The sequence below is a fragment of the Perissodus microlepis genome, chromosome 5 (genome assembly GCF_051167445.1).
Source record: "Perissodus microlepis isolate ML-2025 ecotype Zambia chromosome 5, ASM5116744v1, whole genome shotgun sequence".
In the NCBI taxonomy this organism is placed as follows: Eukaryota; Metazoa; Chordata; class Actinopteri; order Cichliformes; family Cichlidae; genus Perissodus; species Perissodus microlepis.
The window spans coordinates 22,964,978-22,983,949 of record NC_140465.1 but is presented as its reverse complement, the minus strand read 5'-3'; the positions used below and the strand labels follow the sequence as shown (position 1 = coordinate 22,983,949).

Sequence of the window (18,972 nt, the reverse complement as noted above, 5' to 3'; positions counted from 1 at the left end):
CAACAGCTTTGCAGCGAGTTCAGGTTTAACCTTTTAAAGTTCACAGCTGACAAATACTAACAGATGCACATCAGTAAATACTTTGAATACTGTATGTAAAATATCTTTTTTTTATGTATGCATACAGTAACATTGGCTGAAAGTGAGAGGTGGTGAGGCACTGCTTTAAATGATGGAGACAAATTATTAAATGGATAATAGGGACAGGTGATTTTTCATCATTAGTTCACATTAATACAGAGCTCCATTAATATAGCTTTCAGGCAAAGTGATCAGTAATTAAATTGTATCCTAATATCTATTTGTGATGGGGAAACAAGAAGCTCGGTTAATGAACTTTTCAGTTCCAGCTGTACCCGAGTCAAGCAACCCGAAAGATTAGTGCGGCGTATTTAGCATTTTTGAAATAATACAGATTTAGTCAAACAAGAAAGAAGAGCTTACTGAAAGTCCAGGAACATATTCTAAACCCCCACAGATCTTAGACAAAAGGACAGCAGTGGCTCTGAGGGTTAGTTACAGTTACCTCGCAAGATAGATCTTAATTTGGTTCAGTGAAGGGATACGATTCAGTGATAAGATTTGGTCCCAGCTCTACAGCTGCTCAGTAGAGCAGCAAGAATCATATTAAATGAGAACATAAGGAGATTATGTCTATGAACTATAAATCTCTGCACTCTTACTTATATCCCATGAAGCCTGCTTGCTGTGTATCACGTTCTTGTTTTCTAGGTGAACAGTGCAAGCCTTGTTTACTTTCAGCATTGGCATGTGAGCCACTTTTATCAACCAATAGCAGTTTTAACCCATTTCTTGTCAATTTTTTTTATAGGTAATGTTAATATATGTATTTTTATAGGATTTACAAAGAACATTTACTTACCATGAGGCAATGCATATTCCACAGCAGTGCTTTAGTTGTGATGGATGACCCCAGTTTGAATCTATGCATAATTTGCTCTCATATTGAAATGTGAATTAAAGAGGTGGTGGGGGGTAAATTATGAAACAAAATTAAGGTATGATAAAATCCATGTGCATGTGTTTCTACATCAAATTCTTTTTTAAACAGCAAATCTGCTTTTTAAGCTGGTACTAGTTTGTGTCTAACAAGCATTTAACATGTTAAATTCTGTCAAGTGTGCTGGTTTAGCAATCCAGTACAGAGCTGTGTATCATTGCTTGCTTCCTCTGGTGGACATGCATGGATAACGATACTTTTTCTAACAGTATTCAGCACTCTTACTGTTGTGAGCCATTTAAAACTGGGCTGTTTCAATATTTTGTGAACTGCAAATAAACCTTTGAATATAATATATTTTAGCAAAAACTGAGTAAAGCAGATTTTGTTCCCTGTTGTGAAATTGAGACAAATATAATGAAGTAATAACCGGTTGGCATGGACAGGATGAATGACCATAACAAGCAAAACCTGTTTCATGGGTTTCTCCATGCTGACGTTAGACAGGTTGAGTCAAGTCAGTATATTTACAGAGCACATGTCAAAACCGGAAATGATGACCAGTCGGGTTTTTACAGGGTGGCAACATTGAGATGTTGTTTATTTCATAATTACTATCCTAATAAGTAGAGTAACATAAAAAATCACTATGAAAATAATTTATTAATAATTTATTAAAATGATCACAGCAAAGTACTTTCCTCCTTTGTGATTTCTTATTTTTTTTGCATATTTATCACACTTAGATCTTTCACACCAAACCAATTTAATATTAGACAAAGATAACCGGAATAAACACAAAATGCTGTTTTTAAATGATGATTTAATTTATTACGAGAAAAAAGATATCCAAGCCTACCTGGATTGTGGCCGACCTACAAAAAATGACCTCCAAGAGCACATTAGTTTAATTTTAAATGGATTTTTTATTCTAAAAAAAACTCCAATGTGTAAGAATTAAAAGAATTCTGCAAAGAAGAGTGGGCCAAAATTCCCTCACAGTGATGTAAAAGACTCATTGCCAGCTATCGGAAACACTTGACTGTAGTTCTTGCTGCTAAGGGTGGCAACGACCATTTAATGGGTTTAGGGAGCAAATGGTTTTCCACATAGAGCCAGGTAGGTTTGAATAGCTTTTTCCCCTATAACAAATAAAATAATCATTTAAAAACTGCATTTTGTTTTCACTCATGTTATCTTCGTCTCATATTATTATTTGTTTGATTATTCGAAACATCTAAATGTGATAACTAAGCCAAAAAAAGTGAAAAAAATCAAGAAGGGAGCAAACGCTTTTTCACAGCACTGTGTGAATAAAATCATAAACTAACTGGAGAAATTGTAACTGACTGAAATCTGCTCTTGTTCCCAAATGGATATCATTTCCTCTTATTTCATTGTGAATCTGACCTTTTGGTCTGAGAAGCATTCTTTAGAAAATAAAACATATTATTTTGAAAATCTTTTAGTTCTGTAATGTGTGTTTTTTATGACACGCATTGCAACGATAATAATACATATTTGGCCTGGTGCTGTACTCTGCGAGAGCTGTCTCTCTGTTTACTCGAGCAGCAAATAAATTAGGTCATATATCTGAGAGCTCTGGAGTTTTATGGATACATATAGAGGAAGTTAGAGTCAAGAAAACAAGAAAAATGAGCCACTCTGTCATGTCTTTGTTTTTCATTACGTTTCCTGTTTCAGTGCAGGGCAAGTCTTAAAGTTGTGGGGTTGTGATTATAACCAATATTTCATGTCCACACATTACCCCTTCCTTCTTCTCTCGCTGTAGCAGCAAATTGGAAATCTGAGTTTAACGATAAGAAGTCTGACAGGACAATAGTCCTACTTTACGCTACCCGAGTGAATAACAGCGACTGGCCTTTTTTCAAAGTCATTCAAAGTATTGCATAGTACATTAAACTTTTTAAATTTGTTGCTGTGTTGGGTGGAGTTGTGATGTCATTTCCCATAAACACTGTGTGTCACTGATTTTTCTCTTCAAGTGTATTTATTTCTCGTATGCCAAGTGGGTTTTCCTGATGGGGGTCTGTGATGCATCGGCCAGGATCCATCATGAATTAGTACAGGATGGAGATCTGACAGATTATACTACTGTGACCACTGCAGACTGTTGCCAGGACTTTCAAACTGCATCTCCAGGTAGGTATTTTTCAAAAGAGGAATATGTCTAAACTTTAGGGTTTGTGAATGTTTTACATTATTACAAAGCCAGAAGGCAATGAAGTGTCTGACCCCAGTACATTATGGTGTGCAGTACATAGTACTGTGTATCCAACAATCACCTTTATGTGCCTGTTTCATTTATAATGTTTGGATTTTATGACACTCGAATTGCAACTTGACCTGCAGATGCACGATTCTCTAAATACACTCGTTTTGGTCTTTGCCGCTTTCAGCAATATACTCTTTACCTCAGCAGTGTCCCGTGTGCCGAGTGAGTAGACAGAGTGGTCAGGCTGTGCTGAGCTCTGCAGCAGGAGCAGGACAATCCTGTAGGAGCCACTCAGTTTATGCAATCCCTGTCCCAGTTTTGAGAAGGGCACTTTCTGTGCAGAGTGCTGTTCCAAGCAAGGACACTGTAAAAACCTACTTTAGTACAAGTGTGTGTGTGTGTGTGTGTGTGTGTGTGTGTGTGTGTGTGCGCGTGGGGGGGGGGGTCATACATTTTTTAATTTACTTCTTAAGAAAAAAGGAGCATCTGTAAGTGTGAGGCCTCCTTTTGATTCATATCTAATAATCTCACAACAGGAAAAATTTGAGAAGTTGTGTCATAAATTCCCAAATTAGCAAATTTTGACTCAGAGACAGTTGGCAGGTTTAGAAGCTTTATTGCAGACATAATTTTAATTGTACTGAGCAGAGATATTTTGACAAGATAATTTTTCCAACCCACCTACTGAGACACGGGGAAATGAGTGAGATATAAGGAAACAACACACTGAGAGCAAAACTAGGAGAAGAGGTGAGTCAAAAAGGTAAGCAAGAACACATTGCATAAAAAAAATCTTGTCTAACTAGATCATTGTGTTGCCACTGAGTAGCTGTACAGCCTGGAAAGGAATTGGTGGAAGAATGGATCATTAAATACACAGCAAGCTTGATGAGGAAATGGTTAGGTGTGCTTCATGAAGCTCAGTTGGCATTTGACTGAGGGGACTGCCTAGAGCAGTCCCAGAGGAACAGCGGGACTTACCCACCTGAGAGGAAAGAGAAGTATGGAGGGAAAAGACAGAAAGAGGGGATCCTGACAGATGGATAGGGGGGCTGATACTGCCAAGACCATAACAAGCTATCTGTTTTTAGGAAATCTTTGATGGCTTGCTTTGGCCTTCAGACTGGGCCTTCTAACTGTTACTGTCTCTTATCTTACATCCAGAAGTGACAACACTTTTGAGGTTGTAACACATAAACTTGGGTTTCCTCAGACTACAAGTTTGGCTGGAAGCTTGTTCATTTTTATAGGATAGGTCTTCCTTGATCTCACTCCCATTATTTTTGGCCATGCTTTAAAATTCAAAGTGTGCATGTTGGAATTAATGTATGACCATATGTTTGACTTCATGCTTGAACATGTAGCACTTTGTAACGTTTTAAAGTGCTTTACAAATAATGTTTTCTTCTTGTTCTCCACAGCATGTACGTATTTTGAATAAAAACATATGCATTTGATGTGGAACGACCCATCTCCATTATCCCAAAGTTAATATCCAAATTGAGGGTGTGCTACTTAACCCTTTAAAGTCAAATGTTCATTTTTACTTTCTTTTTAAAAACAAATGTCAAATTCCTGTAATTATTTCATGGTACTGTCTGTACAGGGTTAACACTTATCTGGATGTAGGGTGAAAAAAAGACAATTTTTGAAATTTGCCAAAATAAAGACGTTTTCAGGGATAAACTGCAACAGCTGGTATTTGTATCACCAGTTCCCTTTGAAGAATTATATTTGACCAAGATAATACCTAACATATCAAAGGTAAGGTATGATCTATATGTTTATTATTATGTGTATTGTCATTTCATATGTATCAGTAAAAGTCTCCCAAATTACATACTGTAGTCATTTTATATATGCTACACTAGCATTAAAGCACTCATATGAGAAACATTTTTGGTTATCATCATATTGGAAAGGAAAAGTGGGAAGAAGCTACTATATAGTGCAGGATTTGTTTTATAGCCTAGTTTCAGTATACTGCATGTAGTATAAATGACAGACAATGGCGTGTACAAGTCAAAACAATCAAACAGAAATTACTTCATTTGCAGGTCCACTCATGTAAAATTTCCTAGCACAATGTGGGTTAAAAGCGTATTTGAACATATGGTGCTACTAATGTTCTTATCATAAATGCTTTTGCTGTAGTTCTAGCAGTTATTACCCTGTGTGACTATGGCAACGCTGGCAAGAGAGAGGTGTCCCTCACAGCAGCAATGTGATAGGTTAACACTTAGAGACAACATAGAAAAATGTGAAATTATACTCTTTAGCTTTTTCACTGTATATTTTTTTGTTAACTGCGTGCACATGTGTGCATGTCTGTGTCTGTTTGTATAAAATAGGCAATGTGTCCACTTTCGGTTGACCTTTCTAACAGAAGGCTGCCAGCAGAGTAAGGGCCCACATACCAGGTGGATGCAGCACTTGAAGGAGGGGCGCCGTGTGTGTGTGTCGTGTGCCAGCCACCTGCTGGTGCTGCCGGACGAAACACTTTGCTGGAGACGAAGACGAAAACAACACGGATAGGCTGAAGACAGTTTAAGTATTTTGCATGGAAACATCAAAACTAATTGTCTGCTTTGTTTCACCAGGATGCGCTTGACAGTCAGCAACACTGAATTTAGATTTGAGTTGTTCAGAAAATATCAATAATCAAGTGAGATAGGTAAGGTATTCAAGCATACCATACCTATCTCACTTGATTATTGAGTGTTTCGTGACCCATAGACTGTATATAAGAGATGGACTTACAGGTTCCAGATAAAGCTATTATTGAGGTTCCCTAAACCTGCATTTCGTCTGAATGCAAAAGCTAATTTAGATTTCATAGAAATCTTTGGTAAAATGACCCTATTGCGTGCTTCAAGTATGACACGTCCATGATGAGTAAGCTCATTTCTAGTTTCAAATTTGACTGAACACAGCATGATAGTTAATCTCTAAACTAAGATCCGGTGTAGGGTCAAATTGATGAATGAAACCGAGTGTTCTTCTGGTCGTGGCTACCTTCTGGTTGATGCAGCACAGAAACCAATCATTTTGATGTGAAGGAGAAAAATTTAAGTTCACTACACCAATGTGACCTTTCTGCCACTGCACAGATATCTTAAATACTCCTGATCTAATTTCTATTTGAATCACACTGCACTAGTCCATATCTATTTTTATTTGGTCCATTTGTTGCTAGTGAACAACCACTGCTGGTCCCAAAGCTGGATAAATGGGAGGGTTGCATCTGGTGTAAAAACAAATAAGGAGATTAATCTGCTGTGGGGAATGAGGGGGTAGTTTACTAATGCCAAAAGTAATTTTAAAAAGTAATTAAAATACATTAACTAAAATTATGATTTAAGAACCCGGTAAATGTTTTCAAATCTTATTTAGGATCAGCCCTAATAACATAAAGACAAGACAATACAAATATTGGTATATTGCATAAAACATAATTTTAAGAAGTCTTCCAAAAACACAAATATTCCTTAATTTAACATACCAGTGAACATACTTACTGTAAACCTGGCTAACATTTATTGTGCATACAGGATCCTGTCCTTATTACCTGCTGGAGCACATAGTTATACATGTATCTGAGCCAAGTACGTGTGCATCTGCTGATCTGCACGTCTGCATTTTGAGAGGTTCAGGGTTAGCTTAAGTGCAGCTGTACTGTAATGACACAGGGTTTTTTTGTTTCTTTGTTTTGTTTTTCATCTCAGATTTCTGAAACTTGTCGTTTCAGCCTAATTGGTTAACAGTGACCACTGCCACTAGATGGCAACATTGCTTATCACTTGAGTTTAAGGCAAAGACCTGTGACCACTAAATAATTTCTCCCTTCCCCCCCTGCAGAAGGCAGTCTCTCCAGTGGCAGGCAGTGGGAAACCCTAGATGCAGGGGAGTGTGGAGACGTGTGGGGAGGCTGGAAGCTTGTTCCAGCTCAACAGTCAACTGGCCTGCATTCTGTACATACAATGATCACTTAGATTCCAATTCAGTTTTATTTACATAGCACCAAATTACAACAGTAGTTGCCTCAAGGCTCTTTATATTGTAAGGTAAAGACCCTACAATCAAACGACCCCCTTTGAGCAAGCACTTGGCAACATTGGGAAGGAAAAACTCCCTTTTAACAGGAAGAAACCTCCAGCAGGCTCAGGGAGGGGCCTGAGCCTGTACAGGGAGTGCAGAATTATTAGGCAAATGAGTATTTTGTCCACATCATCCTCTTCATGCATGTTGTCTTACTCCAAGCTGTATAGGCTTGAAAGCCTACTACCAATTAAGCATATTAGGTGATGTGCATCTCTGTAATGAGAAGGGGTGTGGTCTAATGACATCAACACCCTATATCAGGTGTGCATAATTATTAGGCAACGTCCTTTCCTTTGGCAAAATGGGTCAAAAGAAGGACTTGACAGGCTCAGAAAAGTCAAAAATAGTGAGATATCTTGCAGAGGGATGCAGCAGTCTCAAAATTGCAAAGCTTCTGAAGCGTGATCATCGAACAATCAAGCGTTTCATTCAAAATAGTCAACAGGGTCGCAAGAAGCGCGAAGAAAAACCAAGGCGCAAAATAACTGCCCATGAACTGAGAAAAGTCAAGCGTGCAGCTGCCAAGATGCCACTTGCCACCAGTTTGGCCATATTTCAGAGCTGCAACATCACTGGAGTGCCCAAAAGCACAAGGTGTGCAATACTCAGAGACATGGCCAAGGTAAGAAAGGCTGAAAGACGACCACCACTGAACAAGACACACAAGCTGAAACGTCAAGACTGGGCCATGAAATATCTCAAGACTGATTTTTCTAAGGTTTTATGGACTGATGAAATACAGGTACAGGAAGAAGTCTGCATCCTTCAAGAAAAACATGATTTTCATGCAGGACAATGCTCCATCACACGCGTCCAAGTACTCCACAGCGTGGCTGGCAAGAAAGGGTATAAAAGAAGAAAAACTAATGACATGGCCTCCTTGTTCACCTGATCTGAACCCCATTGAGAACCTGTGGTCCATCATCAAATGTGAGATTTACAAGGAGGGAAAACAGTACACCTCTCTGAACAGTGTCTGGGAGGCTGTGGTTGCTGCTGCACGCAATGTTGATGGTGAACAGATCAAAACACTGACAGAATCCATGGATGGCAGGCTTTTGAGTGTCCTTGCAAAGAAAGGTGGCTATATTGGTGGCTGATTTGTTTTTGTTTTGTTTTTGAATGTCAGAAATGTATATTTGTGAATGTGGAGATGTTATATTGGTTTCACTGGTAAAAATAAATAATTGAAATGGGTATATATTTGTTTTTTGTTAAGTTGCCTAATAATTATGCACAGTAATAGTCACCTGCACACACAGATATCCCCCTAAAATAGCTAAAACTAAAAACAAACTACAAACTACTTCCAAAAACATTCAGCTTTGATATTAATGAGTTTTTTGGGTTCATTGAGAACATGGTTGTTGTTCAATAATAAAATTATTCCTCAAAAATACAACTTGCCTAATAATTCTGCACTCCCTGTATAAGCACACAGTGAAAGAGTGAGTGAGTGAAGAAGAAGCAGTCAGTGCATCATGGGAAGCCCCTAGCAGTCTACTGCAGCGTGACTAAAAGAGGATTCAGGGTCACCTGATCCACCCAGCCAGAATAATGGTTACTAAACCTGTTTATATGAATAGTGCTGACCAATGCACAACTGTAGCTTTCTCAAACAGCTTAGTATAATTTTCGATATGTCAGAAAATAACATTAGTTGAACTATTATGTGCTGGAAACAGCGAAATCAAAGCCAACAATCCTTAATCAAAATGTAAAGTGATCTGATTTATTTCATTTTTGATTCATTTAAGGGAAACGTTGCTTTTTATTAAGAAATAAAAATATCTTAGGACATTGAGACACTTTCTTTTAACATGTAAAGTACTGGCTCTGTGTGAATCACAACCAGTTACAACGCCAAAGTTACAACATGCACTGAACAATAGAACATTTATACAGAAACAACAGCATAGAAAGTCAACAGGTAAAAATGTTTTTCTCTTTTTGTTTTTGTTTTACAAAACAGACAGCCTCGGGACCTACAAACAACATTGTATAAGAGCTGGCTAAGGTCATTCAAATATCTTTTTTCAATTCCCTGGAAACAGTGTACTTTACAAAGACTGATGGCTTAGGCAAGGTTGGGGTCAATTCCACTGAGAGGTTAAAATATAGGGAAAAAATAGTTTATGTTTGAATTTGTCCGTTTCTCATGCTTTAATACTGCTTTTTATTATAGCGCCACGTGTGATGTGTCTTGTGCACCACCTTGAATCGACCCCAACCCTGTAATACAGTGTTAGATTTAGAGAATGTGGAATTGGACTACTTGCTAAAGCAGTAGTTCTCACCAGGTTTTGGAAACTATCACGTCCTTGAAAAAGTCCTGTGGGGTTTGAAGAATAAATTAAAGAAATAATAAAACAAAAGAACGGAAACTCCTTTAACCTCTTTTTTAAATTTAGCAGCTAGCTCAACAATTAAATTCTCTTTTAGATTTTAACTAAATGCGTAATACTGTACAGCTGGGAGTCATATGGGATGATTAGGAATTGTACTTATAAAAATCTTAGAGAACTTGTGCTCTTAATTTTAATTGGTATCAATAAAGAAGAGGTAAAAGAAGTCACTAGATTGTGTTGTCTTGATAAAGAGTCATGGTTTAGTCCTTTGATTCACATCGGATTGCTCCACAGGGAACCTCGGTGAAATTAAAAGGTCTGCTATACTATTAGATTCAATTAATTTGAATGGCTCCCTTGAAAATGGAGTGGATTTAAGCGTTCAAATAAAATGAAATGAAGCTAAATGTAGAAATGAATGACACTTTTTTTTTTTACTATTATTATTATGGTGGTATTGTGTCACAGTATCACAGTCTAAATATGAAATCAAACATCATACTTGATGTTTCTTTGCTCTCTCCTTTCTAAAAGCTTAATTCTAAGAATGCTAGTGTCAGGATTTCAGTAGTTGTCAGTGTGTGTGCGCACATGGTTGTGCATTTGCGTAATATTTTTCCAAGATAAATCTCAGGTCTCTACACTAGTACTTGCTGCCTATTCGTGATATATTGATTGTCATCATTGTTGAGAGATATTTCAGTGAAAAATGGTCCCTGACTACAATAATATAGAAAACCTAAATGATAGGACAGAAGCTCACGCGGTGCTTAAGGAGGGGTTGTGTGAGCTCAATGCCCTTCATATTTCATATTTATCTCTTAATTCACCCTAAAATATTTGTCTGGCTGCTTTTTGTTTTTTTGAAATAAGTTGAACTGTATTTTTTCTTGTTGAAACTGAAGAAAATAAAATCTGTTTGACTAAATTTGTCATGAATTCCTTTGGGATTTAACCTGTGACTTCAACCTCAGGAAAATGTGAAGAATTACACACATTTACTGGACAGTATACATGTAGGAACGTAACCAAAGGAACATTACCAGAGACCATCTGGATCGTTTTCAATACCCACAGTCAACTGTTGTGCAACAGGATATTTTCTTATAACAAAAATCTATTTAACAGCTGTTTGTGGGTAATTATTGTAATTTCTTAGCATTGTGGGGGATTTTTTTGTTTTTGTTTTTTTGGTACTTCAAATAAAGAAATACATTAAATAAAAAAAATATCTACACACACAGGAAAAATGTAAAGGTGTAATACAACGTGAGTCAATGCGATGAAGCTATTCTCAGTACAGTTATCTGCTTAATTATACTAAACACGATTCATAAAATGCTCCTACCGTATCTCGTTTCCCAGCTATAAATAAAGCTGCACTTCAAAAACATCGACTAAAAATAATCCTATTTTCTCACACAACTCTAATATTTTCTTTGTATTGCAATCTGCATTACTGCTGCATGTTACAGTCAGGACTGTAGATGGAATAGAGAGAAAACAAAAGGCAGGATTCCCCCAGCCCGCACATTCATATTGGAAACAGTTCATTCTTTTCCATTAAGCAGCAACCACACTGCTATAATGCCCCAGCTTTACAGCAGTCTCCCTTTCTCTCTCTCACACACACACATACACACAGTTCCCTCTGCTTCTCGCAGTCGTTGGTATTCCTTTCACACCTCAGCTCCTCTCACTATGGGAGAGCAATATGAAATGGTCCAACTCTGTGATTAAAACAGGAAGTGAAATCAGGATTTGTGATTAGACTCTAAACTACAACACTAAAACGATATGCGTCAATCAACTTAGGTTGGATAAATTCTGAAAAAATAGATTTATAATAGTGCAATGCTCTTATTTGCGTGCATCATTTGCCAGTATATTTGTGTCAGGAAAAGACTGAGAAAGATTTTAAAGTTATTCTTTTTTCTTTTGACAGTATATTTTGTTGGCACTGAGGTTCTTTGCTCATCTTGTTAACATTTATGAAAGATGTGATGACAGAAGGCGTATTGTACCTACTCAAAAGACTTTTAAAGACGTTACAAAAACCTTGTACTTTTGCACTAGAAATTAGATTTCAAGAGATTGTGGAAGGACTCTTGATACTGTAACTCAGCTTATGTTAATGGGTGGAAATCTTGTATATAAAAGATGGACTTAGCTTTAAAGTAAATCCCTTACATAAGTGCTGAAACATTTAATATTTCTGATGTCCAATGGCTGCAAAAGAGAAAGTCTTTCAGAAAGTTATTCCATTGCTCTCTTAGTTTAGGACCATGGTAAATACTTTTCTGTTGAGTTCATGTTTGCAATCCCGTCTTCTAAGTCTTATTAATCATGTTTTTTTCTTTTTATAGGGAGCAGGTGAAAGAGAGCCTGGAGAGGTGGAAGTATGCGCTGGAGAGAAGAGGAATGAAAATCAGTAGAAGCAAGACAAAATACATGTGTGTGAATGCGATGGAGACAGGCGTAACAGTGAAGGTACAACGAGCAGAAGCAGTGAAGGTGGATGAGTTCAAATACCTGGCGTCAACCATTCACAGCAATGGATGGTGAAGAAGAGAAGAGTGCAAGCAGGGTGAAGGTGAGTAACATGGGTGATTTGTGACAGCAAAATGTGAAAGGGAAGTGTGGAAGCATTGGGAGTGACCAGGATGGACAGGTCAGGCAGGAGGAAAAATGAAGAAGACCACAGAGAAGATTCATAGATGTAGTAAAGAAGGACATGAGAAGAGTTGGCATGGCAGAAAAGAATGCTAGGGACAGGGTGATAATCCTGTGGTGGACTCTTGGTTGATTCTCGTGAAGGAGTCGCTCTCATGACTCATCCAGTGACGTCACTACGTGGCTAATCAGTGGCATGCAGTCTGTTGACGTCAGATTTTCAGCTCAACTCAGCTCACTTGGGAACGTACTAAAAATACTGGTGGACACCCCTCAGCCTCCCAGTAGATCCAGATATGGTATAAACTGGAATATCCTAGGTGGGGTCTGTCTGGAGTTATCACATTCATAAGATTTTCAGAAAACTTAATCTCTAAACTTGACCTTGACATTGAGGTCATGACATTCCAATCACAGTCTGAGATTTTTGCTAGGTGCACCTACGGTATGAATCTCAACATTGCCTCGTTTTGAGTGGTCGCATTCACAACTTGACCACACTGCTCGCCCGCCAGTGACAACAATACCATATCAGCCTTTTACGGTTGAGGGGTAAAAAGTACCTGACAACAGGAACCACTGAGTCGAGTCAAACTAACTAGGTACTAGTGGAAAAGAGGCTAAAATGCTCCAGGCACCAGTGGCTGATTTCACATTGGCTAAGTCCATGTTTCATATACAATCTGGCGTGTAAAGCAGCACTTAATATATTTTTAAGATCACGAGGACCACTTCTGTTTTGCCTCTCTCACCATCTACAATCTGTATGAAGAGTGCAGCAATTCTTGTTAAGCGACTGGTCCTCACTATACTATGTAGCAGTGTAATCACACAGGTGTACGGAGAATTGTGTCTGCCAATCCAGGGGATAACAGAACATATATTAAAACTGAATTCATGAACATAAATAATAAAGTACAAAGTCCTTATATTATAATGTTAGATTTACACAGTACTCATGAATATGCACAGTGAGGAGTGGCTCAGCTAACATGCAACTACTGTCGCTTTATGGGTTCACGTCTCCGTGTGTGATTCGTAAATGTGTGTGAGCATATGTTACATGTAAGTCGACCTTCGCCACTCCAATTAACAAATCACTGCTTTGCTGTTGCCAACATTTGAGGGAAACAGCTATCACCATGGAAACTAAACGTATCTATGGTATCCTGAAAATTGTCTCCAGTACCTGGATGTATAGTTTGCCGGTGTGTGTGTGTGTGTGTGTGTGTGTGTGTGTGCACTCATGCATGAGTTTTATCAGTTCTGGCATTTGCACCCGATTAATGGTAAGCTGGATCTGGTTGCGGATGGTGCTGTTATATATATTTTTTATCATTTAAGAAACAAAATAGGGGTTGGATAACTCCCCTGCTTTTGCTGTTTTATACACATATCGTTCATGCATTTGTGAACAATTTGGCTGCTTTTATGTTGGTCAAACGAAGGCTGATGCATGCTGAACAACTGCTCTAAACATCATGTCAGTAGGCTAGGAGGATTTCCTTATATGTTTTTTTTTTTATTTAGAGATGATGGACAAGCAAATCATCATGTTATTTTATGTTATGAGACTGGGTACACGCATGCTTTCATAATGTGCATTTTATGCCGCAATCAGCATAATTCTTTCTTTTGTTAGCCCATGTCAAAAAGAAACCTCTTGATCCAAAAAAAAGATTCTGATGTGCTAGGAAATCTATCCGTCATTCGATCATTCACTCTCACCAAGACATGTTAACATGAGTTAGCAAAACACTGTTAACAGGAAAAGTGGTCATTATAATGCATGATGAGCTGGAGCAGCGTCTGTGCCAAAACACTGAACCTCATATGAGATAACTCTTCACATGTGATTATGACACAGCAGACCAGAAATGTACTTATTTCTAATAGGAACTTTCTCTTATCTATAGAAAAATAAATCAGGCTAGACAATCTCAAGAGTGTGTGTACATGAATTATCATTTGGCCATTCATTACTGTTCACTCTCTCTTGCTCTGTCTCTTATAGACACAGGCACACATATAAGCAGACATGCACACCCCTACGAATGTAAATGACTAAGGCCAGGTTTGGGAATGGAGGGCACAAGTAAGTAGCTTATAGGCTTCTAGGTCCTCTCCTGTATCTTCAAGACTACAAAATCAACTGGGACTTAGTTCTGGAAAGTGGCTGCGGGGATTTTTTTTAGAGATAACCCCCTGCAACTAAAACCATCATTTAGCTGGGTTTCGCACTTATAACTTCAGCTTTATTTCTCTGATGACTCTACATCTCTGAACAGACCCATTGGCTACTTGGGATTGCTCTTTTGTTGTGTGTGTGGAATATCTCCTTATAGGAATGAGCTGAAGGAGGGGCAGTGACATTCTTCAATTAAGAAATGTTTTTCTCCCAGAGTATTCACTACACATGTTCACCCAAGGCTTATTGCCCAGTGGCATGCTCAGGTAATTTGTGAAATGTTTTAGCGAGACCGGTTGTCTCTCCTTCCTTTTTCTCTGGCTTGGAGTGTTTTAGCCTCTAAGGTGTCTCTACCAAAAACACTCTGTCCCAAACTTGCTGTTAGTTTTTGCTTCACTTGCACCTCAGAGGCCTTTATCCAAAGTATTTTGACGTCCCCTCTCAGCCTTTGGTCTACGTGCCATCTCTGGTCCTATGTGATTATCATGAGCTAGCCCACGAATCCCTTCTAGCGGGAACAGACAATTCTGACCCAGCATTTTCTGGGCTGCTTCTAAATGGTTAGTGCCCCTCTGGTAATTTATATTAATGCTGCGTTTCGGGCTTGCATCAGCCAGGAGACGCTCAGAGGGACTGGTGTCAGACATGTCACGGAGGTGCTCATCATCGTCTGTATCGGCATCAATGTACTTGCTGATGGAGGAGTCATGGAAGGTGAAGACAGTTGGGGCCAGGGGAGTGCCTTCTGGAGACTTCGGTGGGGTCCTGCTGCTGGCAGTAGTGTACGCAGAGGTTTCGGGGCTTAACAGAGAGTGGTCTGACACAACTGAGCTGTCTGAAAGTGGGGAAAGTCCTGATTCCCCGTCGCTGCGGCAGCCTCCTTTGGGAATAAGGCTTTTTGAGGAGATTCCAGAAAAGAAAAATTTCCTTGTGCTGTCCGTCTTTGTGACAGACACAGGGGTCAGCATGGGCTCACGGTCCCCTGTTGTTTGCTGGCCAGTTTTTGTATTGGTGTGCTGGGACAATGCTGTCGCTGGACTGTATGAGAAGCGGTTGCTTTCCTGAAGACCAAGATCTATTGCAGGACTGTGGGAGAAGCGTGGATTCTCCTGGAAGTCTGTTGCACAACTAATGTAGCTGTCAATGCTGGATAAGCTTTTCATGTCTCCAACTCCATCCCTGGTTCCTAGGGCTTGTTGACCATGGTCATGTATAGCCCCCAGCTCTATCTCATCCCTCTGTTTACCAACTCTGGAGGCCCTTTCTTTAGCATTGAGGTTGGGTTGTGACTGTGTCTTTGCCATCTGGTTGTACATCTCTTCTAGTTTCTGAACATTTAACCTCTGGGGACTGGTGGCTCGGGCCTTGCTGGGAGAGCCTAACTCCTGGGCATTGAAAGAACGGTTTGAGCTTGTCTCTGATGCAGCCCTCTTGGGAGTCCATTTCCAGCGGCTGGGTGAGAGGTGGTTGTCATGAGGCCTCTCGCTCTTCTCCACCACCACATCCATCAGCTCTGCACTACGTGCAAATGCTTCTTTCAAGTTCATTGAGACAATGCTGCCATTTCTCTTTGCCCTTTCTAAGGCTTCTCTTCTTTTAAGGGCCTTTTCTTGCCTCTTCTGTTCCTTATAGAATTCAGAAAAGTTATTTACAATAATAGGAATAGGTAGAGCGATCACAAGTACTCCAGCTATGCAGCATAACCCCCCGACAATCTTTCCCAAGAGAGTTTTGGGGTAGATGTCACCATAGCCCACTGTGGTCATAGTAATTGTAGCCCACCAGAAAGAAGCTGGAATGCTTTTAAACTTTGTATCCTCTTCATCCTTCTCAGCAAAAAATACCAGACTGGAGAAAATCATGATACCCATGGCAAGGAAAAGAATAAGTAGGCCCAACTCATTGTAACTCCTCCTAAGGGTAAAACCCAGAGACTGAAGACCTGTAGAGTGACGAGCCAGTTTCAAGATACGTAGAATACGCATGATCCTAAAAATCTGAACCACACGCCGAACATTTTGAAACTGTAATACACTCTTGTTGGATTCTGTCAGGAAAATGGTGACGTAGTAGGGCAGGATGGCCAACAAGTCAATAACATTTAGAGGACCCTTAAAGAACTTCCATTTATTCGGGGAGGAGAGGAAACGGAGCAGGTATTCCATGGTAAACCAGGCAATGCAGACAGCCTCCACGTGGGCAAGTTGAGGGTTGTCTGTGGATTGGCCAAACTCATCTGTATCCTGTAGCTCTGGTAGGGTGTTCAGAGACAGGGCAATGGTGGAAAGCACGATGAAGAGGATGGAGATGATGGCGAGTATCTGAAAGACAAAATTAGTCAATATGAGATTTTATGCATCAGAGAATGGCTTACAGTAATTAAAACTTTGGTCACTTGAGAGGTTTTGTTGCAGACATTGAAGACACTCAGCGAGCTCAAGATGTTGGGAACAGCAAACCTGCTAAAAACCTTGAAAACTGCACTCAGGTGTATTTAGAAGAAGTGGTACTATTTTAAAGACAAAACAAATTTGGTATAATTTAATTTTTCTATTTACAGCTTTGTGTATGATGTTGCATGAGTCATAAAACTGGAATTATTTTTAAAAACATTCTTTCGCCTTAATGACTTAAACTTGAAGTTGAAAGCTGCATTAAGAGGAAACTATGAAATTGAAATCATCGTCAAGTGTGCACTTTAGCATACTTTTATTACCTGATCACACAATTAAGCTATATGCAAGTGATTAAACTATAACAGTTTAAATAAACCTTCTATAAATGCTTGACTGACAGTGTGACTGCCTGAGAGCTAATGGATTAGACAAACTTGGACCACTTATTTATTCATAACTCACTTATCAGGCTGATCCACATGAGTGAGTGTGCTTGAGTGGACAATTATGTTTAGCACCAATCAACAAAAACAAAAGTATCACAGCAACACATATCAGACTCACTGAATAATTTTCTAAAACATAAAACTGGGAACTGGGTAAAACAGTAAATGCTTATTTTTGGTGTAGAAAGTTTTTTTTAATGATATTTTATGACATTTTCCAAACTGGAGGTTGGACAGAGCCCTCGAGAGCTCAAATGGGCTCTTGAGCACTTACCCCTGCGCTGAAATTGTCATGTTAAGATAATTAAGATGAGCCTACCATTATCACAGAGTGCTGAACCTACTTGCTAGCCACGAAATCAGTGACTAATTGAAAGGCTTCGGTGCTCTCTATTTAAGAGTAGGATAAGGGTAAAACATAATCCACATGTAGTTTTACACTGTTTTCTCCCATTATGGTCTCTCTAGAATTACTGAGGAGAGACCTCTCACTCGCCGTCACTTGACACCATCATGTAATGAAAATGAACCTGCAATAACCACATAGGAGCAGAATGTCCCCAGAATCTACTGCACTTGATGATGCTGATGATTCACTCTACGCAGTACACAGAACTGGGAAGTCTGTCAAAAAACAGCACCCTGACACACACACACACACACGCTACCCCACCCACTCTCCACCAATCATGCTAACAAGCACGTACGTGGTGGCAGACTACACCTCTCTGAGCACTGACAGCACCCCCATCAACCAGGATTCATTGTGTAAACAAAAAAATGGTTGCGTTTGCTTTGAAGTATGTTATTCTTGAGTTTGTTTGATCTGAGTAAATGACTGCGTAATGTTGTATGAAAAATACTTGAGAAAATGTTGCAGTGCCATCCAGCTTGCGATATACCATCAAGTCCAGCTCACACACAAAAAAACCAAAAAAAAAAAAAATAGCTAGAATGATTTTACATCTAACTTTGTAGAAGACAAAAAACTTAGTTATGCCTCATATTAAAGGTTAGTTTACAAAAATCACTTGAATGAAATCTTGAGGTTTGATTTGATTTAGTACGACACTTTAAAATTTTAGTCCTCGAGCTGTCATGTGGAACAGTAGCTCCCGAAATGGTCTAATAAGGAACACTGTGCCGAAAAATAATATCGGGGTTAGATAAACAAAGACAGATGGACTATGATGTAAATAAAGCAAAGAGTTTTTCTCTTTTTTACCTCATTTCCTACTAAGTTAGACAGATGTCTAAATTTATCTGTTGCACAAAGAACTTTAGTTGCTAACTAGTCTAAAAAGAAAAACTTTTAATAATAATAGTAATACAATTTATTTAAAAGCGCCTTTCAAAACACCCAAGGACACTGTACAGAGCAAAAAAGACAAGCATAAAAACAGGAAATGAACACATTAATAAAAGAAGGTTTAAGAACATATGAGTTCAATGAGTTCTGGGCAAATTATACTTTTTAAAGAAGAAAACAGCTGAGTTCACTATTTGTCGTTCTTTTCTCTGGCTGAAAAATACTTGTCCTCAACACCTGACCATTACAAGGATGTTTTAACTGGAAAATTTAGCAGCACAGAATTTCAATAAATTTTTTAAATGTTAGGAAAA

The 18,972-nt window shown here is 38.8% G+C and overlaps 2 protein-coding genes across 3 annotated transcripts in view; one reads left to right on the top strand and one right to left on the bottom strand.

Annotated features, from left to right (window-relative positions):
- Window positions 1-5,543: 5,543 nt before the first annotated feature.
- On the top strand, window positions 5,544-8,912 carry LOC146387338 (somatomedin-B and thrombospondin type-1 domain-containing protein; the record flags this gene model as incomplete). The annotated part of the gene is given in 4 exon segments (XM_084927300.1): window positions 5,544-5,660; window positions 5,663-5,690; window positions 5,693-5,732; window positions 7,056-8,912. Coding segments are annotated over 4 exon segments (345 nt in total), but the record flags the coding sequence as incomplete, so codon positions are not given.
- Window positions 8,913-9,008: 96 nt separating this feature from the next.
- Window positions 9,009-18,972, bottom strand: part of kcnb1 (potassium voltage-gated channel, Shab-related subfamily, member 1) — a 45,484-nt gene continuing 35,520 nt past the window's right edge. For both annotated transcript variants that reach the window (XM_084928878.1, XM_084928877.1), the window contains exon 3: window positions 9,009-16,828. In XM_084928878.1, the coding sequence (XP_084785004.1) occupies window positions 14,912-16,828 (1,917 nt within the window). In that variant the 3' untranslated portion in view covers window positions 9,009-14,911. The remainder of the gene's footprint in view (window positions 16,829-18,972) is intronic.